The sequence below is a fragment of the Anomaloglossus baeobatrachus genome, chromosome 8, assembly GCF_048569485.1.
Source record: "Anomaloglossus baeobatrachus isolate aAnoBae1 chromosome 8, aAnoBae1.hap1, whole genome shotgun sequence".
Lineage (NCBI taxonomy): Eukaryota > Metazoa > Chordata > Amphibia > Anura > Aromobatidae > Anomaloglossus > Anomaloglossus baeobatrachus.
Genome location: NC_134360.1, coordinates 131,127,511 through 131,150,123, shown reverse-complemented (window position 1 = coordinate 131,150,123; position 22,613 = coordinate 131,127,511). Strand labels below are relative to the sequence as shown.

General features: G+C 50.9%; 1 protein-coding gene across 3 annotated transcripts in view; it reads left to right on the top strand.

Annotated features, from left to right (window-relative positions):
- PLA2G4A (phospholipase A2 group IVA) overlaps window positions 1-22,613 on the top strand; it is a 337,394-nt gene that overhangs the window by 106,771 nt on the left and 208,010 nt on the right. For 2 of the 3 annotated variants that reach the window (XM_075320930.1, XM_075320931.1), the window contains exon 2: window positions 1,674-1,777. The exons of the other annotated variant lie outside the window; for it this stretch is intronic. In XM_075320930.1, coding sequence (XP_075177045.1) covers window positions 1,745-1,777 — 33 coding nt within the window. In that variant the 5' untranslated portion in view covers window positions 1,674-1,744. The remainder of the gene's footprint in view (window positions 1-1,673; window positions 1,778-22,613) is intronic. 3 annotated transcript variants of the gene reach the window in all.

The following is a 22,613-nucleotide window of genomic DNA, read 5'->3' as shown; positions in this document are numbered from 1 at the left end:
ATTAAGCCAGAGATTCTTAATGTCAGGCAAGTTTGACCGGGCCATTAAGAATCTCCAATAAAGGGTTAAAAAAAGACACCACACACAGTTAAAATACTTTAATAGAAATAAATACACAGACACATTAGAGACTCCATCTTTATTACCCCCTGTCAGCCCTCCACGATCCTGCTCTTCTGTCTTCTTTCTTTCTAGTGTAGTAGTAGTGACGATTGTAGTGAGGATGAGATTCACCAGCTCATCACTTGGGGCTGGGGAACCTCCATCCTCACTACAATGCTCACTACAATCGGGAAGCAGCGTACAGCCTTCACTCCGTGAGTGATCACTGCTGGCTGCTAGCGGTAACGCTGACAGACGCGTTACCATAGCAACGGTGCTCTCGGAGCCGCGGTTAGCGGTGACGTCACCGCTAACTGCGTTGCTATGGCAACGGTGATCTCCGTTAATGACCGGCTGTGTCAGCCGGTCCCTAACGGAACGGGGAGTCGACCGTGTGCTAGAGCATGTCGCCGGTACACGGCGATACACATATGTGCACCGTGTACCGGAGAGATGCACTCGCAGGTCCTACATGACGTGTCATAGTCATGTGACCAGTCTGTAGCCAATGAGATAATAGCCACGTGACTGGTCACATGGCTATTTTGACGTCACCATAGGTCCTGCATCTCTGCTGGCAGTGCAGGTCACCGGGAGGATTCAGCGATCATCGGATGGAATAGCGGCAGGAGACAGAGTGCAGAAGGGATCGCGAGGACCGGTAAGTGTTATGGCAATGTTTATTAACTGTTTGTGTACATTTATAATGCATTTTTATGTGTTTGTGATTGCCTCCCATTCTAGCCTATACGTTCGAGTTCGGTTCGTCGAACTTTCGACGAGCTGAACTCGAACGGGACCCCCGTTCGGCGAACCGGCCTCGAGCCGAACCGGGACCGGTTCGCTCATCTCTATTGGTGACATTCTAGTAAAGGGTTGAAGTCTCTCATCTAACCATTCATGTAGGTGTTCCAATAACAAATTGACACCTGACACGATTGGTCGCAACGGTGGAGGGAATCTGTCCTTATCGGACTTAGGTAACGCATGAAAACGGGGTGTTTAAACATTTAAAGGTGCCAAAAAGTCACTCTGTTTTTGATTCAATACTCCTAGACTTTCTCCTGCTAGTAGTAGCGTCTTTAATTCTTCACGAACTTGTTCAGACGGATCCATGGACATATGTGGACTCATCTTTCAACATAGTCCCAATTTCACGTTCATATAATGTGACATCCTTTACAATTACTGAGCCTCCCTTGTCAGAGCTCTTTACAATATTATGATTATATCTCAAAGAAGCCAAAGCTTTTCATTCATTGGAAGTAAGATAATTATTTTCCTCACTGTATGCTACCACCTTGCTGTGGTCCGAAAGCTCTGCGGACTCTCATCCTAGGCAGGACTTTTAGTTATGGTCACGGAACATCTGTTCTCAGCTCAGAAACCAGCGAATCCTTGCAGTGCACAGTGTGTGCATCGGGAGTATTCATAAGTGATTGCAGTATCATTTTAGACCTGACAACCCCCTTTAAAGACTATTTTTACTAATTTTGTGAGGGCTTCATGTTCTCTGGAAACGATCTGTTACTACATTATGTAATATTTTTCAACACTTCTTATTAATTTAGGATTGTCAATCCAGTCTAATATTAGGAGAAAAAGAGACGCTTTGTAACGCTGTGGTCACAAGTGCCTCCACATGGCATCCATAGATCCCTATCAGAACATAATAGTAAGTATATCCTTCTTAGTTTACATTTAGTATTTTCCAAGCAGGAAAACCGAATTGTGATTTATATAATAATAATTGTGAGGCAAGCGTATAAAACTGTAAACCTTTAAAGAAAAAATAGCCCACATAGATTTTAAATGAAGTTAAAGGGAACTTGTCACTAGGTTTTCCCCATGTCAAGTGCAGCCACCACCAGTGAGCGCCTACATACAGCGTTCCAGAAAAATTGCGATGAGGGACACTGTGTTTATGATGTAAGACGCATCATCCACATGAAGCAAGAAAAGAGGAGGCGCCGGATCAAGACCAGCGACGCCCATCGGACCGCCCCGCCCTGCCCCAAAGGGGGAGTATAATAAAGGTCTTTTTTACATTCTATAGAGCGGCCTGGGCTCTTATACTCAGTATTCTGGCATGCTGTATATAAGGGCTCATTGGTGGTGGCCGCAGATCATAAGGGAAAAACCTGGTGCCAGGTTCCCTTTATAATGTATCAGACTTTTTGCAAAGCACTCGATACTGTAGCTTCAGATATAATAGCTTGCTATGCAGAAAAATGTGCAGGATTATTGGCAAGCAGAATCTGTCGCCTTTTTTATTTACTAGTATTTTATGGTGTCAGTGTGAGCAATGTGTCTTCTGTCTCTCTGTTTTTGAAGCTGAAATAGCTAATAAATGCTTTATATGTTTCGCCCCATTCCATTCACTACCTGAGACCACACAATCTTTGCATGGAAGCTTGTGAATGTATGTATACAAGGCAAAGGCCTAATCTTTCCAACCTAGAATATATTCAGTAAATTTCTGCTTAGAAACGTTATAGCATCATACATCCTGATTTTATTACACCTTACTCATTTCCATCAAACCTCCGCCTTGTGTTGACCCACAAAATAAATATCCAATCTAAAAGAAAAACCCAAAACATTTTACTCTTCTTTTAGTCTAGGGTCAATATACTAATAAATTCAGAATATATAATTCTAGCATTAAAAGTTCAATTTTTCTCATACTGTGGCATTGGAGATATTTGGGCTTTTGAAGCCGATATGCAAATTTCACTTTCACCCAATGGGACTTTAACAGATTCTTTTTCATTGTGATCTGAGAAGACTTATTGGGCCAGATTCATCGAAGCTTTTGTGGCGCCCCTGAGGCTTAGTCGCCACAGTGTATTGCATCTGACTTAAGGTGCAATGCTCATCATCTGTGTAAGAAGAGGTTAATCAATGGTGTTTTTCACTTATACAACATCCAGCCAGTGAGTCAGATAGTTACACAACTCAGCAAGCCAGCCAGCTTGGGAAATTCCCGGTTACCAGGGCAACAGCCACTATGAGTCATCAAGAAGGTGGGGGCTGAATGAGGGAGTAGGTGCACACAAATAGTTTCAGTTTAGAGTAGTCAGACTCTGAACAACACAGTCGCAGGAGAGCGTGCTTGAGAGCTTCTCCTGCTAGAACCGGGCAGACTGGAAGAGGGCGAAAGGCAACTGATGGAGAAGGTGAGATAGAGGAGAACATGGTAGCTGGAGGTCGAGCCTAACCGCTTCCACAGTGCCATCACTGACACAGTGCAGAAGCCCTAAGTCAGATCATACTTTATGTTGTCTGCCAGGATCTGCAGGGGATGGAGATTTCAAGTCCCATCGCCCACCACCTATTTTCCCAGAGCACAATGAAACATAGGATCCGGGGTCGGGATTGCAGGCAGGCCCCACGGTGAGGATCCGCGCCACCTGCATATGGAACGGGACACTTAAGGGTAACAGAGACACTGGGGTCCCAGGCTGCTTCAAGCCACGAGGATCCACAACCAAGTACAAGGAAGGAAGGTCTCACACTCCACAAACACCTGTGATTGCCTCTGATTTATGCAGGACCGGCTGAGGCCCATCGTGGTGGAGAGTGGCACCTCCGGGGCATCTTACAAACTGTAAGTAAAGAGAACTTTGAACTGCAGCCCCCTGTGTCGTCCCTGTCTTTGCCGGCGCCATCGCCCAACGTGTCGGCGCTCCGTCCCGGCTGCCATATTGCCTGCCTCGGTGAGGAATTCTGCAGCGGTGGCTAATCCCTGGCCGCATACCACAAGTGGTGTCACGACAAATTTTCCCCAATCACCCCGCTTCCCCTTCATTTACTGCATGCCTCAGGGCAGCGGAACCAGGCAAGGCCACCTGTGACATCGCCTGACCCGACCCGTAATGGCGCGGCAACAAGTAAGTTAACCACCTGCTCCGTGGGGCGCTGCACTTCCATGCCAGAATTCTGACATAAAAGCTTTGAAAAAGTTGCTAAATTTTTGCATCTTTTAGTGGTCTGCCGGCTCTAACAAAATGGACAAAATTGGTGCGTGGTGGGCATGGGGCACCACAGCTCATTTAATTGATGACTAGCTGTGGCATTTGGTACTCTAGAAATCTCAACTTTCTGGTGTAGCACACATCTTTATGAATCAGGAGCGTCTGGCTCCATCACACCCGCTCTTCAAAACTGGCAAGAACAAAGCCCGTCTTGGTGAATTTGTAAGAGGATGGACTAGGGTGGTCATGTTCCTACACCTGAAGACACCAATTGTGTGAATGTGTAATGTGAATAATATCTTGTGTTTTTTGTAACTATTGTGTAGTAATGTGCCAAGTGTTATGTAATGTGTTGCTTTATGATATATAGTAATATAATGTATAGTATGTTATAATCCGTAGAGCATAATGTAAGATATCATAAGGTATAGTAATGTATAGGATGTACGGTGTTTTTCCAAAAATAAGACCTCCCCCAAAGATAAGGCCTAATGCGGTTCAATAATGAAGTGTTCATGCAGCTAAGATACAGATACTGCAGGACACTTCATTATAGACAGCGGGCACCCCGTAATCACACTCACCCGACGCTGAGCGGCAGTACCTGCAGTGATCGCACCCCCGCAGACACCAGATCTCACACACACACACACACACACACGAGATCTCACACACAAACATCCGATCGCACACACAAGCAGATCGCGCACACAATCATCGGATAGCACACATATCGGATCGCATACATACCACATCCAGCGACACCGATCTCTTCTCACTGGCAGAATCCTGAGAGGCTGTGCGGTGGAGCGCAACAACCTGCAGAACAGAACCTGCGGTCGGACACAGGACTTCCTCCTATCATTCCTTGCAGCCGGAAGCGCTGGATGTGATGTGATATGCGCGATCTCCTGTATGTGCGATCTGCTGTGTGTGTGTGTGAGTGTGCGCAATCGGCTGTTTGTGTGTGATCTGCTGTGTGTGTCTGCGATCGGCTGTGTGTGTGATCTGCTGTTTGTGTCTGCGATCTGCTGTGTGTCAGTGTGTCAGCCAGCAGCAAGGGAGGATGGCGTGAAGCACCCACTGGAGATCACAGGGAGGACCTGGGAGCCACGCAGACGTCTGGGTCTGAGTATGAGTCTCCTGGGAAGAGGGGGGTCTGCTTTTATGGCAGCGAGTCTTTGGGTAGGTATGAAACATTACACTGCATTCAGATGTCATCCGAGTTAAGTCCGATATATGCACAGACAGGCAGCAGAGAGGAGGGAGAAATTGCTCTGCCCCCTTCCTGCAGCTGTGAACGGATCACAGTCGTATGACACTCGAGTCACACTCACAGAAGAGCGCGAGCCAAGGGTCATTAGCATATCACATCCGATGCTCTTCCATCAGATACCATACACTGGTGTGAGCGAGGCCTTCTAGGTAATGTAGGATGTGATAATACAAAAATTATGTTTCAGTATAGAATTGTAGGTAAAAGATTAGGGTCTGCCAAGTAAAAGACTGTAGGGGGAGACAGAGTTAGTGATGGGACTAGCCAGGGCCGGATTATAGGCGGGGCAGGCGGGGCGGGAGCCCAGGGGCCCCCACCAAAAGAGCTTCTAAGGGGGCCCCCACCATACTTGGCACTAGGCACCTGTCAGCATTTTTTTTTCACACCCTCTCCCCCTCCGTAAAGACAGTCTAATAAATCAGCTGTGTTTTCGGGGGGGGGGGGGGGAGGCACCGCTATTTATTTGCATCTGCGTCTTTAAGACGCAAAAACAAACTGCGTGCACAGGACGCTGATTGACCTCGGAAGTACCAGCGGCCGCTTGAACTTCCGGGGTCAGAGGTGTGCTAATGCTCCCTGCTATGTGCTGCGGCCGTACCTAGAAGCAGGGGCACGGTGTGGTGGGCCGCTGTCTGCTGTCCCCGCTGCGCTCCTTACATGCCAGGCACACTAGCAGGAGCCGGAGGCAGCGAGCTGTGCCGGCTCTGCTGTGTGCCGGCTCTGCTGTGTGCCGGCTCTGCTGTGTGCCGGCTCTGCTGTGTGCCGGCTCTGCTGTGTGCCGGCATGTACACTGCAGAGGAGCGCAGCAGAGCCGATGACCGCAGCTTCCTGTTTCCTTTCCTATTCAAATGTATTTGCGTCTTTCAGACGTAAATACATTTGAACAGCGCGCCGGGACTGGGCCCCGCCCCCGACGTGCAGCAACGTGATGGGGGCTACAATATATACATTACAGGAGGGGCAGGGGGCATAGACGTTACTGGAGTGGCAAACAGCTCTGGTGGTGTACTCATCACTGCGATGGGTGACATAGCGCTCTGGGGAACCCATATAGTTCTGGGGGGGGCGCACAGACTGCTCTAATTCATATATACACACACAGTACTGCTTCTTACACACACATCTCTGACACACACACACACACACACACACACACACTACAATGCACCCCCCATCACCCCCTACACACACACACACACACACAATACAATGCACCCCCCATTACCCCTACACACACACACACACACACAATACAATGCACCCCCCATTACCCCTACACACACACGCACACACAATACAATGCACCCCCCATTACCCCTACACACACACACAATACAATGCACCCCCCATTACCCCTACACACACACACACACACACAATACAACCCCCATTACCCCTACACACTCACACACACACACAATACACCCCCCATTACCCCTACACACACACACACAATACAATGCACCCCCCATTACCCCCCCCACACACACACACACAATACAATGCACCCCCCCATTACCCCTACACACACAATACAATGCACCCCCCATTACCCCTACACACACACACGCACACACAATACAATGCACCCCCCATTACCCCTACACACACAATACAATGCACCCCCCATTACCCCTCCCCACACATAATACAATGCACCCCCCATTACCCCTCCCCACACACAATACAATGCACCCCCCATTACCCCTCTCCTCACACACAATACAATGCACCCCCCATTACCCCTCTCCCCACACACAATACAATGCACCCCCCATTACCCCTACACACACACACAATACAATGCACCCCCCATTACCCCTACACACACACACACACACAAATACAATGCACCCCCCATTACCCCTACACACACACACACACACACAAATACAATGCACCCCCCATTACCCCTACACACACACACACACACACAATACAATGCACCCCCCATTACCCCTACACACACACACACACACAATACAATGCACCCCCCATTACCCCCCCCCACACACACACACACACAATACAATGTACCCCCCATTACCCCTACACACACAATACAATGCAACCCCCATTACCCCTCCCCACACACAATACAATGCACCCCCCATTACCCCTCCCCACACACAATACAATGCACCCCCATTACCCCTACACACACACACACACACACAAACAATACAATGCACCCCCCATTACCCACACACACACACACACACACACACACACAATACAATGCACCCCCCATTACCCCTCCCCACACACAATACAATGCACCCCCCATTACCCCTCCCCACACACAATACAATGCACCCCCCATTACCCCTCCCCCCACACAATACAATGCACCCCCCATTACCCCTCCCCCCACACAATACAATGCACCCCCATTACCCCTCCCCCCCCCACACACACACACACACACACATTACCCCTCTCCCCACACACAATACAATGCACCCCCCATTACCCCTCTCCCCACACACAATACAATGCACCCCCCATTACCCCTCTCCCCACACACAATACAATGCACCCCCCATTACCCCTCTCCCCACACACAATACAATGCACCCATTACCCCTCTCCCCACACACACACAATACAATGCACCCCTCATGACCTCTCCCCCCCACACACAATACACCCTCCATTACCCCTCCCCCCACACACAATACAGTGCACCCTCCATTACCCCTCCCTCCACACACAATACAATGCACCCTCCATTACCCCTCCCCCCACACACAATACAATGCACCCTCCATTACCCCTCCCCCCACACACAATACAACCCTCATCATCCCCTACACACACAAATTACACTGCTCCATCCCTACACACTCCTGCCTCCCCCCCTCCCTCGGAATACAGTGCTCCTCCTCTGCCTGTCACAGAGCTGTGTTACTTCACAAATGTTCACCGTTGTGTCCTCAGCCCCTCCTCACTCATCCCCATTAATTACACCTGTCTCTTCAGCTCCTTCATGGAGCGCTCGTTTCCTCAAGTCCCCAGTGTGGCGCCGGCAGCACTGTGATGACGTCAGCAAGGTGCTGATCTCATCACGTTGCTGCACGTCGGGGGCGGGGCCCAGTCCCGGTGCGCTGTTCAAATGTATTTACGTCTGAAAGACGCAAATACATTTGAATAGGAACGGAAACAGGAAGCTGCGGTCATTGGCTCTGCTGCGCTCCTCTGCAGTGTACATGCCGGCACACAGCAGAGCCGGCGCACAGCAGAGCCGGCGCACAGCGCGCTGCCTCCTGCTCCTGCTAGTGTGCCTGGCATGTAAGGAGCGCAGCGGGGACAGCAGACAGCGGCCCACCACACCGTGCCCCTGCTTCTAGGTACGGCCGCAGCACATAGCAGGGAGCATTAGCACACCTCTGACCCCGGAAGTTCAAGCGGCCGCTGGTACTTCCGAGGTCAATCAGCGTCCTGTGCCCGCAGTTTGTTTTTGCGTCTTAAAGACGTAGATGCAAATAAATAGCGGTGCCCCCCCCCCCCCCGAAAACACAGCTGATTTATTAGACTGTCTTTACGGAGGGGGAGAGGGTGTGAAAAAAAAAATGCTGACAGGTGCCTAGTGCCAAGTATGGTGGGGGCCCCCTTAGAAGCTCTTTTGGTGGGGGCCCCTGGGCTCCAGCCCCGCCTGCCCCGCCTATAATCCGGCCCTGTGTGTGTGTGTGTGTGTGAGAACATGGCCTTAGTTGAGAGTAGTAGCTGTGAGTGACCAAAACTGAAGTAACATTGATGAATAGTCTTCTGGCTGTCAAGGCCGCATGCACTGGGTTACTTCTGGCAGAGGAGAGAAACACTGGTCAGGAGATAGCGTAAACCCTGATGGTGGTTTGAGAACGGGAGAGAACATTGAGAGTGATAAAGATCGACCCATGGACAGAGCGGCCCCAGGTAACTGGAGTCGGAGTGCAGTCAGAGCCAGGCCCTTTCAACTGTAACATTATTGTGTGAACTTTAGTGGCTCATGAGCGCAGACCCCGAATTGAGCAGTCTCCATAGACGACCAGGAGTGTAAGGCCTTAATGGAAACAACTCAGTGGATCTTTCATACGTGTCCAAAAGTGATGGGCAGAATTGCAAATGCCCAGGATTGGCGGGTTCAACCAGATTTAAAAGAAAAAAAACGTTTCGGGCCCGGAATTGATCCCGAATTTCTGGCCAAACACTGATAAGTCTGATATAAGTCTATGGGGACACGAATCAGGTGCTTGAAAATGGTGGTAGAAGGGTTAGGGAGATTGGAGCAATCGCCTCATAATTACAAGTCTCTGCACGGCTGTAATGCTACTTTCAGGGCTGCTAATTATCCCTCATGGTAAAAAAAAAAAAACAAAAAAAATGCATGCAAACCACATGGCATTCTGATGCATTTTTTTTGCCCGGAGTTGTACATTGGGTGCAGGAATATGGTGTAGGAGTTCCAGCACCAAATCTGCATCGCTTGGTCTGTGAACTCCATGACCTCACCTGAGGTGAGGTAACACAGTTCAATGAGGTCAGGTTACCTACAGTCACAGGTGGAGGATCGTTGGAACCTCCAGCTGTGACCACAAATAACCTGAGTGACATCATCACTCATCGCGTGGCTCAGTCATTCTCTGCCTGAGTGTGCGCTCACTCGAGCGTATGACCCTCACGATTATCGGATCGCATCACCCAATGTGGCCGCACACTCTTCGGACAGGAGCACATCAGCTGCATGTGTTTCTATGCAACTGACATGCTCCTGTCCGAAAAGTGATGCAATCCGATAATCGTGTGGGTCATACGCTCGTGTGAATGCACCCTGAAACTCACAGTGGATGGCAGATGGTCACATTCTGTGCCCACACGCTGTCACTTCAGATGTAACAGAGCTGGAATCGTTGTGGGACCTCATGTGGATTATGGTGGACTTGGGTGTTTTGAAGGTCAATAAAGGGGTGAAAGAAGGTGTGTGTATTTTATTTCAAATAAAGGATTTTTTGCTATTTATTTCTTTTCATTTACAGATTAGTAATGGGGGGGCTCATATACCCTTACCATTACTAATCTAGGGCTTATTAGCAGCTGTGAGCTGTTTTTAACCCCTGATTACCCCATTTGCCACCACATCAGGGCAAACAGGATGAGCCAGGTAAAGTTCCAGGATTGTTGCAGCTAATGGATGCGACAATCATGGGCGGCTGCAGGCTACTATTTTTAGGCTAGGGAGGCCCCAATAAGCTTGGGTGTCTACCCAGCCTTAGAATATCAGCCCCCAGCTGTTAGCTTTATCATGATTGGGTATTAGGGGTGGGGGGGACCACACGTCATTTTTTAAAACAATATTTAAAGAATTTTAAGAAGCCGCATGTGGTCCCTGTTACATGCACAGCCAAGATAAGCACATGGCTGAGGGCTGCAGCCTGTAGCCATAGGCTTTACCTGTTCTGTGTTTCATAATATGGGAGACCCTACGCCTATTTTATTTATTTTTACACCAATTTAGACGTGCACGCCTCTGATTGAAAGCAGTCAGACATGCTGTCACACAGCGTGGGGGTGCATCTGACTAAAAATCACTGGGAAAGCAGTACATATGTATGATGGTAATAAGCGGCCCCGGAAGTAGTATGAGCAGCTCGGAAGCAGTGTACAACCACATGAGAGACTCGGTAAGTGTAACGTGCCTGCTTTCTCCCTTTTTCTTCAGGTTTCCTTTATTTTTTTAATTACCCAATTAATTACCCAGTTGCTGGACCCGGATTGTTATCCAGAGTTCCCTGAGAACTCGGGGCCTGGGATCGATGCTCAGGTACTTTTGAACCCGCATGGATCAGTACTTTTATAGTCTAGGTCCACCCATCACTAGTGTCCGATACTGGATGCAAAAACTGAAGTGAACTGGAAGTGTTATACCTGCTAACTCCTGTGTAATATAACTAATGAAGTATTCATCCTGTCTGTTCAAGAACAGTTGTGGAAAAAGAACAGTTTGTCTCTCAGATTGTTTGTTGGTTCTGGCCAACCAAGAACAGCGGCTGCATGTAGCCTGCATTTTCACATAGCTCACACTAAAAGTCCACACACCCAGTCAGGACCATATCTTCTATGTAGTGTCAGGGCTTCTGGAGTAAATCCTTCGCCCGTGACTACCGCCTCATGGCCTCCTACAAATTGGGCCCTATGGGTCCAACCTTACCATACTCAAAGGGAATCTGTCACCAAATTTTTGCTACCTAATCTGAGAGCAGAATAAGGTAGGGGTAGAGATCCTGATTCCAGCAATGTGTCACTTAATCGGCTGCTTAGTGTAGTTTTGATAAAACGTTTGTTTAATCAGCAGTAGATTATCATTACAGGACTACTTGGTGTGCTGCCAGGTAGTCCAACATATTATGAGCTCTGTATCTGCTAGATCTGCAGCAGAGAAAACATTGATTCTATTAAAATGACAGCAAACAGTCCAGTAAGTGACATATTGCTGGAATCAGGATCTCTGTACCTACATTATGCTGCTCTCAGATGGGGAGCAAAAACCTGGTGACAGATTCCCTTTAAATCTCTTCACTTCATCACTTGCTGAGTAAAAGCAATGGGAGAGGATAGCTGCAGTGGTGAACAGTGATGAAGATGATTTCAAGCAGTGATTGTCACATACCTGGAATAGATCCAAAGTATTTGTATTGGTGTCATTGTTGCTAGAACTTGGGATAGATGCAGAGTTTTGTATGTAATGACATTACAGCTCTCCTCTTCTTCTGGTTTTGTAATGTCCTCACGCACCAGGAGTGAGGAGATCTCTGTGTTATATACAGTTAGTGTGCTGACCCTACAGCGGTCGAACCGCTCTGATCCGGGGGTTGCTGTGGTTCGAATGTCTCCGGACCCGGGGCTCACAGCCACTTCAAATGTAAAGGGAGTATTTACAGGGGGTATGAGTTTGTGACGCCACCGGTGGTTCGCGGTAAGGGAAGTACCGCCGCTGCTGATGGGAGTACCCGGGGATGATGGAATGGGCGGCCAAATGACATTCCCTCTACGGGTAGGGGAGGCCCTGTGACTCTGGATGATGGAGGTGTAGGGGAGCGTGGCGCAGATTAGAAGCAGGGGAGGACAGCGTACTCACTCAGGCAGTGTTGGTAGTGATGCGACCGCAAAGCAGACTCTGACACAGAAGTAAACCAAGTCTCTGGGTGCCGCTGCCACTTCAGGGGACCTCGTACAGGAGTCCGCTCCCGTTAGTATTGCTAGTGGTCTGTACTTTGCCTCTATGCACTGTATTTGAGATGTTCTGCGTGACCCCTCTGCTTGAAGCTGTCGGGGTCCCGCTCCCCACTGTGAAGTAGGGAAGCTGTGCTCTCGATGGCTGACACTTGGGATTTCAGTGGGCTGCATAAGCTGGAAAGCCCTATCACCCTCGTTGTGTTGATGCCTTCGATCTCTGAGCTCTTGGGGAAAGTTCATAAAGAGACTATCCTCCACAGGTTAATTATCAGGTTGCGGGAAGCTACTTCCTTATCTAGGGTCCAGTACCCCACCGTGCTCGGTACCGGTTCAGTTACTAGGTACTCCGGTGCAGACTGTTCCCCAAAACTAAGCCTGGCACCTTTCTCTAATAACCTGCGACTGGGTCCTCGACTCCTTCGGTCCCAGACCACCGTCTGTGACCTAGCCAAAAGTCCCCAGGGAGCTGCTACTCCCAGTTCCTCACTCTTTGGGAGCTACTGCAGAACTCCAGGGAGCTGCTACTCCCAGTTCCTCACTCTTTGGGAGCTACTCCTGAACTGTTTTAGCTTTGCTCTGAACTTCCTCTCTCTGACTTCCTCCCTCCCAACAGTCTGCCTGACCCCTAGGCTAGTGGCCCTCTTCCACCTAGACCACCCACTGGTGTGCCTGACAGGGTGTGGTGTGAGGTGTGACTAGGATTTGAATGCTGATGGAGCAATACCAAAGGTTAGGATCCCAGAACCATGGGGGGGTTGAGTCCTGCACCAGAAGAGAAAGAAGTGCAGTACCCTGTGACACCCTGACTAGTTTAGGGGCGTCACATTAGACATATCAATCTTGCCATATCACACTGATAAGCTGGTTTTGGCTTTCTCTGGGGGCGGCTTTGGTTTTCCTCTGTATGACACTGCCTTCTTATGATTCAGTGACATCATATACTGAAATGGTGTGTAACTGCTGCTGGAACTGCTACTATGTGGTTAGATGATCACATGACATGCTAAGACATTGATATCTGAGCCAATAGAGGGAGAGTTGACATCTAATTGTTTATACAGTGTGGCCGGCACTTAAGCCCCCATCACATTTAGTGACTTACCAGCGATCCCGACAACGATGCGACCTGATAAGGATCGCTGTTAAGTCACTGGTGAAATGTCACACAGTCAGACCTTACCAACGACTCAGTAACGATACAGGTCACAGTAGCGACCTGTATAACGATCTCTGCTGTCATTGGGACCCTGTCACACAGTGTCAAACATAGCGATGCGTCCTGCCCATCAGGACATCGCCTTTGAAGAAAATGGTCAAGGACATTCAGCAACGACAGGCGACCTCACAGCAGGGGCCAGGTCATTGCTGGATGTCACACACAACGACATCGCTAGAAAGATCGCTGTTGCATCACCAAAACCTCAGCAGCGATGTCGCTAGCGATGTCGCTTAGTGAGACGTGGCCTTTACTCACCAGCCAAGGAGTAGAAGCTCCAGTAGAAGGATACCGCTCCACCTTCTTATCAGTGTAGAAGAGAGCATCTCCTGCTACAATCAGTCAGTGCCCACATTGAAGTGCCGTATAGGAATGTACAGAGTGACGTTGGCAGTACCAAGCGGGTGGCAGAAGCCAACTCAATCTCACTCCACTGTGCCCTGTTCTTCGCAGTGTAGCAGAAAGTGAAAGACACAAGACAATTTCTTTTGCAGGTACATGGAATTATGTCCAGATTTTCCCCATAGGACTTACAATAGATGAGGAAAATCCGCAAGGAAAAAACACTTCCGCTGCGGAGACGTATCAAAAATGCATGCAATCCAAACAGGAGTATGAATATATCAAGGGTTTGTCAAAGCCAATTACCACGAAGTGTCAAAATATAAACAGTTTTATTTTATGAATCATACACCAAAAAAAGACAAAAACCGCAGCATCAAAATTGCAAGTAACCTAATTTACATAATAGGTGCAGAAATTCTGCAACATCAAATACTCACCAAACGCTCATCATGGGAACATAACCTAAAGATGTGGCCCATGCGCTGATCATCGGCAAAACTATTCCCAGAAGCGTGACCCAGGTGCCCCACAGCCCCCATCTGCAATACAAAGCCCACTCATTCAAGACAAAAGCTGAGGGCAAAACAGGCCGTATCCTTCCTGCTAATGAAAAGACACCTGGGCGAAAAGGGAGGACTGCTTAACCCCAGCAGATCAATGTATACGTTATGACTGTGCAGGCCATCATATTCCTAGTTAGATTGTATTGTAGAGTTTATCCACTTTTTTTTTTTATTATAAAATTTTTACTTAGCACCGGCACTCCTCACATTAGGCCCGAATGTTTTTAAATTAGCAGCAGACTGAAAGAGGGTACTCAGCTCTTGTCCCAGACCATGTGGCAGGTGAGGTGTTTATCTGTTCCCTTAGTGTTGGCCATTGTTCCTGTGGGGGGGCTTAGAGCTATGGGGGCTGTAGAGCACCTGGGTCACTCCTCTTGCTGATATGGTGGTGCCTACAAGGTCTCATTCAGACTTCAGATATGTTGTTGTCTTTTTTTGTATACAAGAAAATATTCCATTTTTTTTTTGTCCGCGTTTCAGCAGTTTTTCTCAGATGGGGAAAAAACAGATACTTGAGAAATATCCATCAAATAGTCCTAGAAAACTGCACAGCACATGGATGGCTTCAGAGTGGTGTCTGATTTTAATATTTTTTATTTTGTATTTTTTTAAATGGATATATAAACTTAAAAAGGTGAGATTGATCTGACTGATATAAAATCACAGACATGTCCAATTTTTATGTGAATCACTCATTCTGTGAAAATACATGGACATGTGAACAGTTCCATAGACTATAAAGGGTATGAGTTCTATCTCTGTAACTCCTGGATAGAGCTCACATGAGAAAGTAATCATGTCTGAATAAGGACTTTTTTTTCTCCTCTCCTTCATCCAAGAACCATATACAGTATAATATATTATACTGTATATATTTTTTTATTTACCTATTCATCTTACCATAGTTCTAAGAAATTATAAGAATTTCATTGTTGTTTTATGGCATCCTGTGTGCAGTAAAAATGATTAGGGTGAGGGCTCGGTTCCACTTGCATTTTGCACAGACGAGTGTAATGCAATAAGGCTAGGGCCCCACTTTGCGTTTCCACCTGCGGTTTAGGTGCTTTTTAGGTCCGTTTTGAGAAGCACCTTTTTCATCCCAAAAGGCATGCTTTTTGATTTACCAGCAAAGTCTATGGAAAAAGTGGATTTCCTGACCGCACTTTGCGTTTCTAAACTCTGCATTTAATTTGCATATTTTATGGCAAAAAACATGCATTCAAAGAAGCAGCATGTCAATTGTTTTTGCCATTTTGGGTGCGTTTTGCTAACATTGAAGTCAATGGGAAAAGGCAAAAACCAAGATTCCTACAAATTCGAGCGTTTTACCTGCTTTTTCAGTGCAGAAAACATGCTTTTTGAACATCAAAAGAATGATTTCATAAGTCCCTTTACACACACACATAGTCCGACAATTAAAAATAAGAAATTTATTAAATTAGTGCTATTTTTTTTCCATTAGCCCCCGGGCACTTTCCGTTTTTGTTTTTTGCTTCTTTTCTTCCGAGAGCCGTAACTTTTTTATTATTCCATCAATCTTGCCATATGAGGGCTTGATTTTTGCGGGACGAGTTGTACTTTTAAATGAAATCATAGGTTTTACCATATATTGTACTGGAAAACAGCAAAAAAATTCCAAGTGTGGAAAAACTGCAAAAAAAGTGTGATCGCAGAATAGTTTTTGGGATGTTTTATTCACAGTGTTCACTATATGATAAAACTGATGTATCTATGTGATGCCTCAGGTCGGTGCGAGTTTGTAGACACCAAACATGTATAGGTTTACTTGTATCTAAGGGGTTAAAAAAAATTCACAAGTTTGTCCAATAAAAGTGGCGCACGTTTTGCGCCATTTTCCGAAACACGTAGCGTTCTTATTTTTTGGGATCTATGGCTCAGTGATGGCTTATGTTTTGCGTCTCGAGCTGACGTTTATAATGGTACCATTTTTGCACAGATGCTACGTTTTGATCGCCTATTATTGCATTTAGCGTAAAACTTGCAACGACCTTGCATTTTGCGTAAAACTTGCGGCGACCAAAAAACGTAATTTTGGCGTTTGGAACTTTTTTGCCACTACGCCGTTTAACAAACAGATTAATTGATTTTATATTTTGATCGGGCATTTCTGAACGCGGCGATACCAAATATGTGTATATTTATTTATTTTTTAACCCTTTAATTTTCAATGGGGGGGAAAGGGGGGTGATTTGAACTTTTTAGGTTTTTTTTTTTATTTTTTAAAACTTTTTTTTTTACTTTTTTTTTTTATTTTACTAGTCCCCCTAGGGGGCTATGGCGATCAGCAAGCCGATCGCTATTATCTATCTGCTGATCACAGCAATACAGCTGTAAACAGCAGATTCAGTCACTTTGGTTTTCCCTCTGCTCTCGGCCGAGGGAAAACGAAAGTGAAACATCATAGCAGCAGGTGTCATCACATGACCCTGTGCTACGATGGCAACCACCGATAGTCACGTGATAACACACGTGACTTCCGGTGGGGGCGGCGGTAAGTAAAAAACATGGCCGCGCGCATTTAAATCTTGCTGCCAGACTTTGGCAGCAAGATGTAAGGGGTTAATGGCCGCGGGTGGAAGCGATTCCACCCGCGGCTAGCAGGCACACGTCAGCTGTTGAAAACAGCTGATATGTGTGCCGATCCACGCAGCCTGCCCGCGGCAGGGGGCGGGGCTTAACGGGACACGATCCTGGACGGATAGATCCGTCCAAGGTCGTGAAGGGGTTAAATATCATATTACCGCTATAATTTCATTAAAATTTATTTCCATTATTTTTCACAAAAATATAGATTTGTTTCTTTTTTTTCCAATTTTTTTTCATTGAGTTTGACTATTTAAACTTTATTTATCAGTGTCCAGATGTTCAAAACGCATCTATCAAAACACAGGTGGAAAAGCAGGTAAAAAATGCTGAAAACGCAACAAAAACGCGGTAAATACGCATGCGTTTTCAGCGCTAAATTTCTGAAAAAGGCATCTTTGGTCAAATCAATTAAGCCCAAAACGTGTGTTCTGAACTGCAAGTAGGAGCAGGGCCGTATTTACCATTAGGCACCCATGGTCCCATGCCTGGGGCGGCAGGATGCGGGGGGCGGCACCTTCTAGCAGTAAAAAAAAATAACTTTTTTTTTTCATATCCATTAAATCCGCTGTATTTTCGGAGGGGGCAGGGGGGAGAGGCACACCTCCATTTATTTGTATCCGCATCAATTAAGACGCGAATGCAGACAAACTGCGGCAGCCGGGCACAGAGAGCTGATTGACCCCGGAACTGCCGGCGCCTGCACTTCCGGGGTCACAGGCGCGCCAATCAGCTCCTTCCTCTGTGCTGCGTCCAATGCTGTGTGTATTTCACATGCAGAGCTCACAGCAGGACGCCGCAGAGGACGCCGCGATGGAAGCTGGTGTCAGAAGAGCATACTCACGTGAGCCAGGAAGATGACAGCGGGCCCTGGAGCAGGTAAGTGCTCGCAGAGCTGAAGATTCATAAGGAGCGTGGGGGTGTCTCTAATGCAGGCTAGAGATCTGCGCATGTGGTGGGGGGAGAGAGGCTGATATTGGGGGAGACTTGGGGGAAGAGAAGCTGATACTGGGGGAGGCTGGGAGGAGGGAGTCTGATGCTGGGGGAGTCTGATGCTGGGGGAGTCTGATGCTGGGGGAGTCTGATGCTGGGGGAGTCTGATGCTGGGGGAGTCTGATGCTGGGGGAGTCTGATGCTGGGGGAGTCTGATGCTGGGGGAGTCTGATGCTGGGGGAGTCTGATGCTGGGGGAGGCTGGGAGGAGAGAGGGGGAGGCTGGGAGGAGAGAGGCTGATGCTGGGAGGAGAGAGGCTGATGCTGGGAGGAGAGAGGCTGATGCTGGGAGGAGAGAGGCTGATGCTGGGGGAGGCTGGGAGGAGAGAGGCTGATGCTGGGGGAGGCTGGGAGGAGAGAGGCTGATGCTGGGGGAGGCTGGGAGGAGAGAGGCTGATGCTGGGGGAGGCTGGGAGGAGGGAGGCTGATGCTGAGAGAGGCTGAGGCTGGGAGAGGCTGATGCTGTGGGATGCTTGGAGGAGGGAGGCTGATGCTGGGGGAGGCTGATGCTGGGGGAGGCTGATGCTGGGGGAGGCTGGAAGGAAAGAGGCTGATGCTGGGGAGGCTGATGCTGGGAGGGGGGAGGCTGGGAGGAGAGAGGCTGATGCTGGGGGCAGAGAGGCTGATGCTGGGGACAGAGAGGCTGATGCTGTGGGAGGCTCGGAGGAGAGTGGCTGATGCTGAGGGAGGCTGATGCTGGGGGAGGCTGGGAGGAGAGAGGCTGATGCTGGGGGAGGTTGATGCTGGGGGAGGCTGGAAGGACGGAGGCTGATGCTGGGAGGGGGGAGGCTGATGCTGGGGAGGCTGGGAGGGGGGAGGCTGGGAGGAGAGAGGCTGATGCTGGGGGCAGAGAGGCTGATGCTGAGGGAGGCTGATGCTGGGGGAGGCTGGGAGGAGAGAGGCTGATGCTGGGGGAGGCTAGGAGGGGGGAGGCTGATGCTGAGGGAGGCTGGGAAGAGAGAGGCTGATGCTGGGGGAGGCTGGGAAGAGAGAGGCTGATGCTGGGGGAGGCTGGGAAGAGAGAGGCTGATGCTGGGGAGGCTGGGAGGAGAGAGGCTGATGCTGGGGGAGGCTAGGAGGGGGGAGGCTGATGCTGGGGGAGGCTGGGAAGAGAGAGGCTGATGCTGGGGGAGTCTGATGCTGGGGGAGGCTAGGAGGAGAGAGGCTGATGCTGGAAGAGGCTGGGAGGAGAGAGGCTGATGCTGGGGGAGGCTGGGAGGAAAGAGGCTGATGCTGAGGGAGTCTGATGCTGGGAGAGGCTGATGCTGCGGGAGGCTCGGAGGAGAGAGGCTGATGCTGAGGGAGGCTGATGCTGGGGGAGGCTGGGGGCAGAGAGGCTGATGCTGGGGGCAGAGAGGCTGATGCTGGGGGCAGAGAGGCTGATGCTGGGGGCAGAGAGGCTGATGCTGGGGGAGGCTGGGAGGAGAGAGGCTGATGCTGGGGGAAGCTGGGGGAGAGAGGCTGATGCTGGGGGAGAGAGGCTGATGCTGGGAGAGGCTGGGATGAATGAGGCTGATGCTGGGGGAGGCTGATGCTGAGGGAGGCTGATGCTGGGGGAGGCTGGGAGGAGAGAGGCTGATGCTGGGAGAGGCTGGGAGGAGAGAGGCTGATGCTGGGGGAGGCTGGGAGGAGAGAGGCTGATGCTGGGAGAGGCTGGGAGGAGAGAGGCTGATGCTGGGGGAGGCTGGGAGGAAAGAGGCTGATGCTGAGGGAGTCTGATGCTGGGAGAGGCTGATGCTGCAGGAGGCTCGGATGAGAGAGGCTGATGCTGAGGGAGGCTGATGCTGTGGGATGCTCGGAGGAGGGAGGCTGGGAGGGGGGAGGCTGGGAGGGGGGAGGCTGATGCAGGGGGAGGCTGATGCTGGGGGAGGCAGGGAGGAGAGAGGCTGATGCTGAGGGAGGCTGATGCTGAGGGAGGCTGATGCTGGGGGAGGCTGGGAGGAGAGAGGCTGATGCTGGGGGAGGCTGGGAGGGGGGAGGCTGATGCTGGGAGGAGGGAGGCTGATGCTGGGGGAGGCTGGGAGGAGGGAGGCTGATGCTGGGGGAGGCTGGGAGGAGGGAGGCTGATGCTGGGGGAGGCTGGGAGGAGGGAGGCTGATGCTGGGGGGGGCTGGGAGGAGGGAGGCTGATGCTGGGGGAGGCTGGGAGGAGGGAGGCTGATGCTCGGGGAGGCTGATGCTGAGGGAGGCTGGGAGAAGAGAGGCTGATGCTGGGGGAGGCTGGGAAAAGAGAGGCTGATGCTGGGGGAGGCTGATGCTGGGGGAGGCTGGGAGGAGAGAGGCTGATGCTGGGGGAGGCTGATGCTGGGGGAGGCTGATGCTGGGGGAGGCTCGGAGGAGAGAGTCTGATGCTGGGGGAGGCTGATGCTGGGGGAGGCTGGGAGGGGGAAGCTGATGCTGAGGGAGGCTGGGAGGAGAGAGGCTGATGCTGGGGGAGGCTGATGCTGGGGGAGGCTGGGAGAAGAGAGGCTGATGCTGGGGGAGGCTGATGCTGGGGGAAGCTGGGAGGACAGAGGCTGATGCCCGGGGACTCTGATGCTGGGAGAGGCTGGGAGGGGGGAGGCTGATGCTGGGGGAGGCTAAGAGGAGAGAGGCTGATGCTGGGGGCAGAGACGCTGATGCTGGGGGCAGAGAGGCTGATGCTGGGGGAAGCTGGGGGAGAGAGGCTGATGCTGGGGAAAGCTGGGGGAGAGAGGCTGAAACTGGGGGAGGCTGGGGGGAGAGAGACTGATGCTGGGGGACGCTGGGATAAGAGAGGTTTATGCTGGGGGGGCTGGGGAAGAGAGGCTGATGCTGGGGAAAGCTGGGGGAGAGAGGCTGAAACTGGGGGAGGCTGGGAAGAGAGAGGCTGATGCTGGGGGAGGCTGGGAGGAAAGAGGCTGATGCTGGGAGAGGCTGGGAAGAGAGAGGCTGATGCTGGGGGAGGCTGGGAAGAGAGAGGCTGATGCTGGGGGAGGCTGGGAAGAGAGAGGCTGATGCTGGGGGAGGCTGGGAAGAGAGAGGCTGATGCTGGGGGAGGCTGGGAAGAGAGAGGCTGATGCTGGGGGAGGCTGGGAAGAGAGAGGCTGATGCTGGGGGAGGCTGGGATGAATGAGGCTGATGCTGGGGGAGGCTGATGCTGAGGGAGGCTGATGCTGGGGGAGGCTGGGAGGAGAGAGGCTGATGCTGGGAGAGGCTGGGAGGAGAGAGGCTGATGCTGGGGGAGGCTGGGAGGAGAGAGGCTGATGCTGGGAGAGGCTGGGAGGAGAGAGGCTGATGCTGGGGGAGGCTGGGAGGAAAGAGGCTGATGCTGAGGGAGTCTGATGCTGGGAGAGGCTGATGCTGCAGGAGGCTCGGATGAGAGAGGCTGATGCTGAGGGAGGCTGATGCTGTGGGATGCTCGGAGGAGGGAGGCTGGGAGGAGGGAGGCTGGGAGGGGGGAGGCTGGGAGGGGGGAGGCTGATGCAGGGGGAGGCTGATGCTGGGGGAGGCAGGGAGGAGAGAGGCTGATGCTGAGGGAGGCTGATGCTGAGGGAGGCTGATGCTGGGGGAGGCTGGGAGGAGAGAGGCTGATGCTGGGGGAGGCTGGGAGGGGGGAGGCTGATGCTGGGAGGAGGGAGGCTGATGCTGGGGGAGGCTGGGAGGAGGGAGGCTGATGCTGGGGGAGGCTGGGAGGAGGGAGGCTGATGCTGGGGGGGGCTGGGAGGAGGGAGGCTGATGCTGGGGGAGGCTGGGAGGAGGGAGGCTGATGCTCGGGGAGGCTGATGCTGAGGGAGGCTGGGAGAAGAGAGGCTGATGCTGGGGGAGGCTGGGAAAAGAGAGGCTGATGCTGGGGGAGGTTGATGCTGGGGGAGGCTGGGAGGAGAGAGGCTGATGCTGGGGGAGGCTGATGCTGGGGGAGGCTGATGCTGGGGGAGGCTGGGAGGGGGAAGCTGATGCTGAGGGAGGCTGGGAGGAGAGAGGCTGATGCTGGGGGAGGCTGATGCTGGGGGAGGCTGGGAGAAGAGAGGCTGATGCTGGGGGAGGCTGATGCTGGGGGAAGCTGGGAGGACAGAGGCTGATGCCCGGGGACTCTGATGCTGGGAGAGGCTGGGAGGGGGGAGGCTGATGCTGGGGGCAGAGACGCTGATGCTGGGGGCAGAGAGGCTGATGCTGGGGGAAGCTGGGGGAGAGAGGCTGATGCTGGGGAAAGCTGGGGGAGAGAGGCTGAAACTGGGGGAGGCTGGGGGGAGAGAGACTGATGCTGGGGGACGCTGGGATAAGAGAGGTTTATGCTGGGGGGGCTGGGGAAGAGAGGCTGATGCTGGGGAAAGCTGGGGGAGAGAGGCTGAAACTGGGGGAGGCTGGG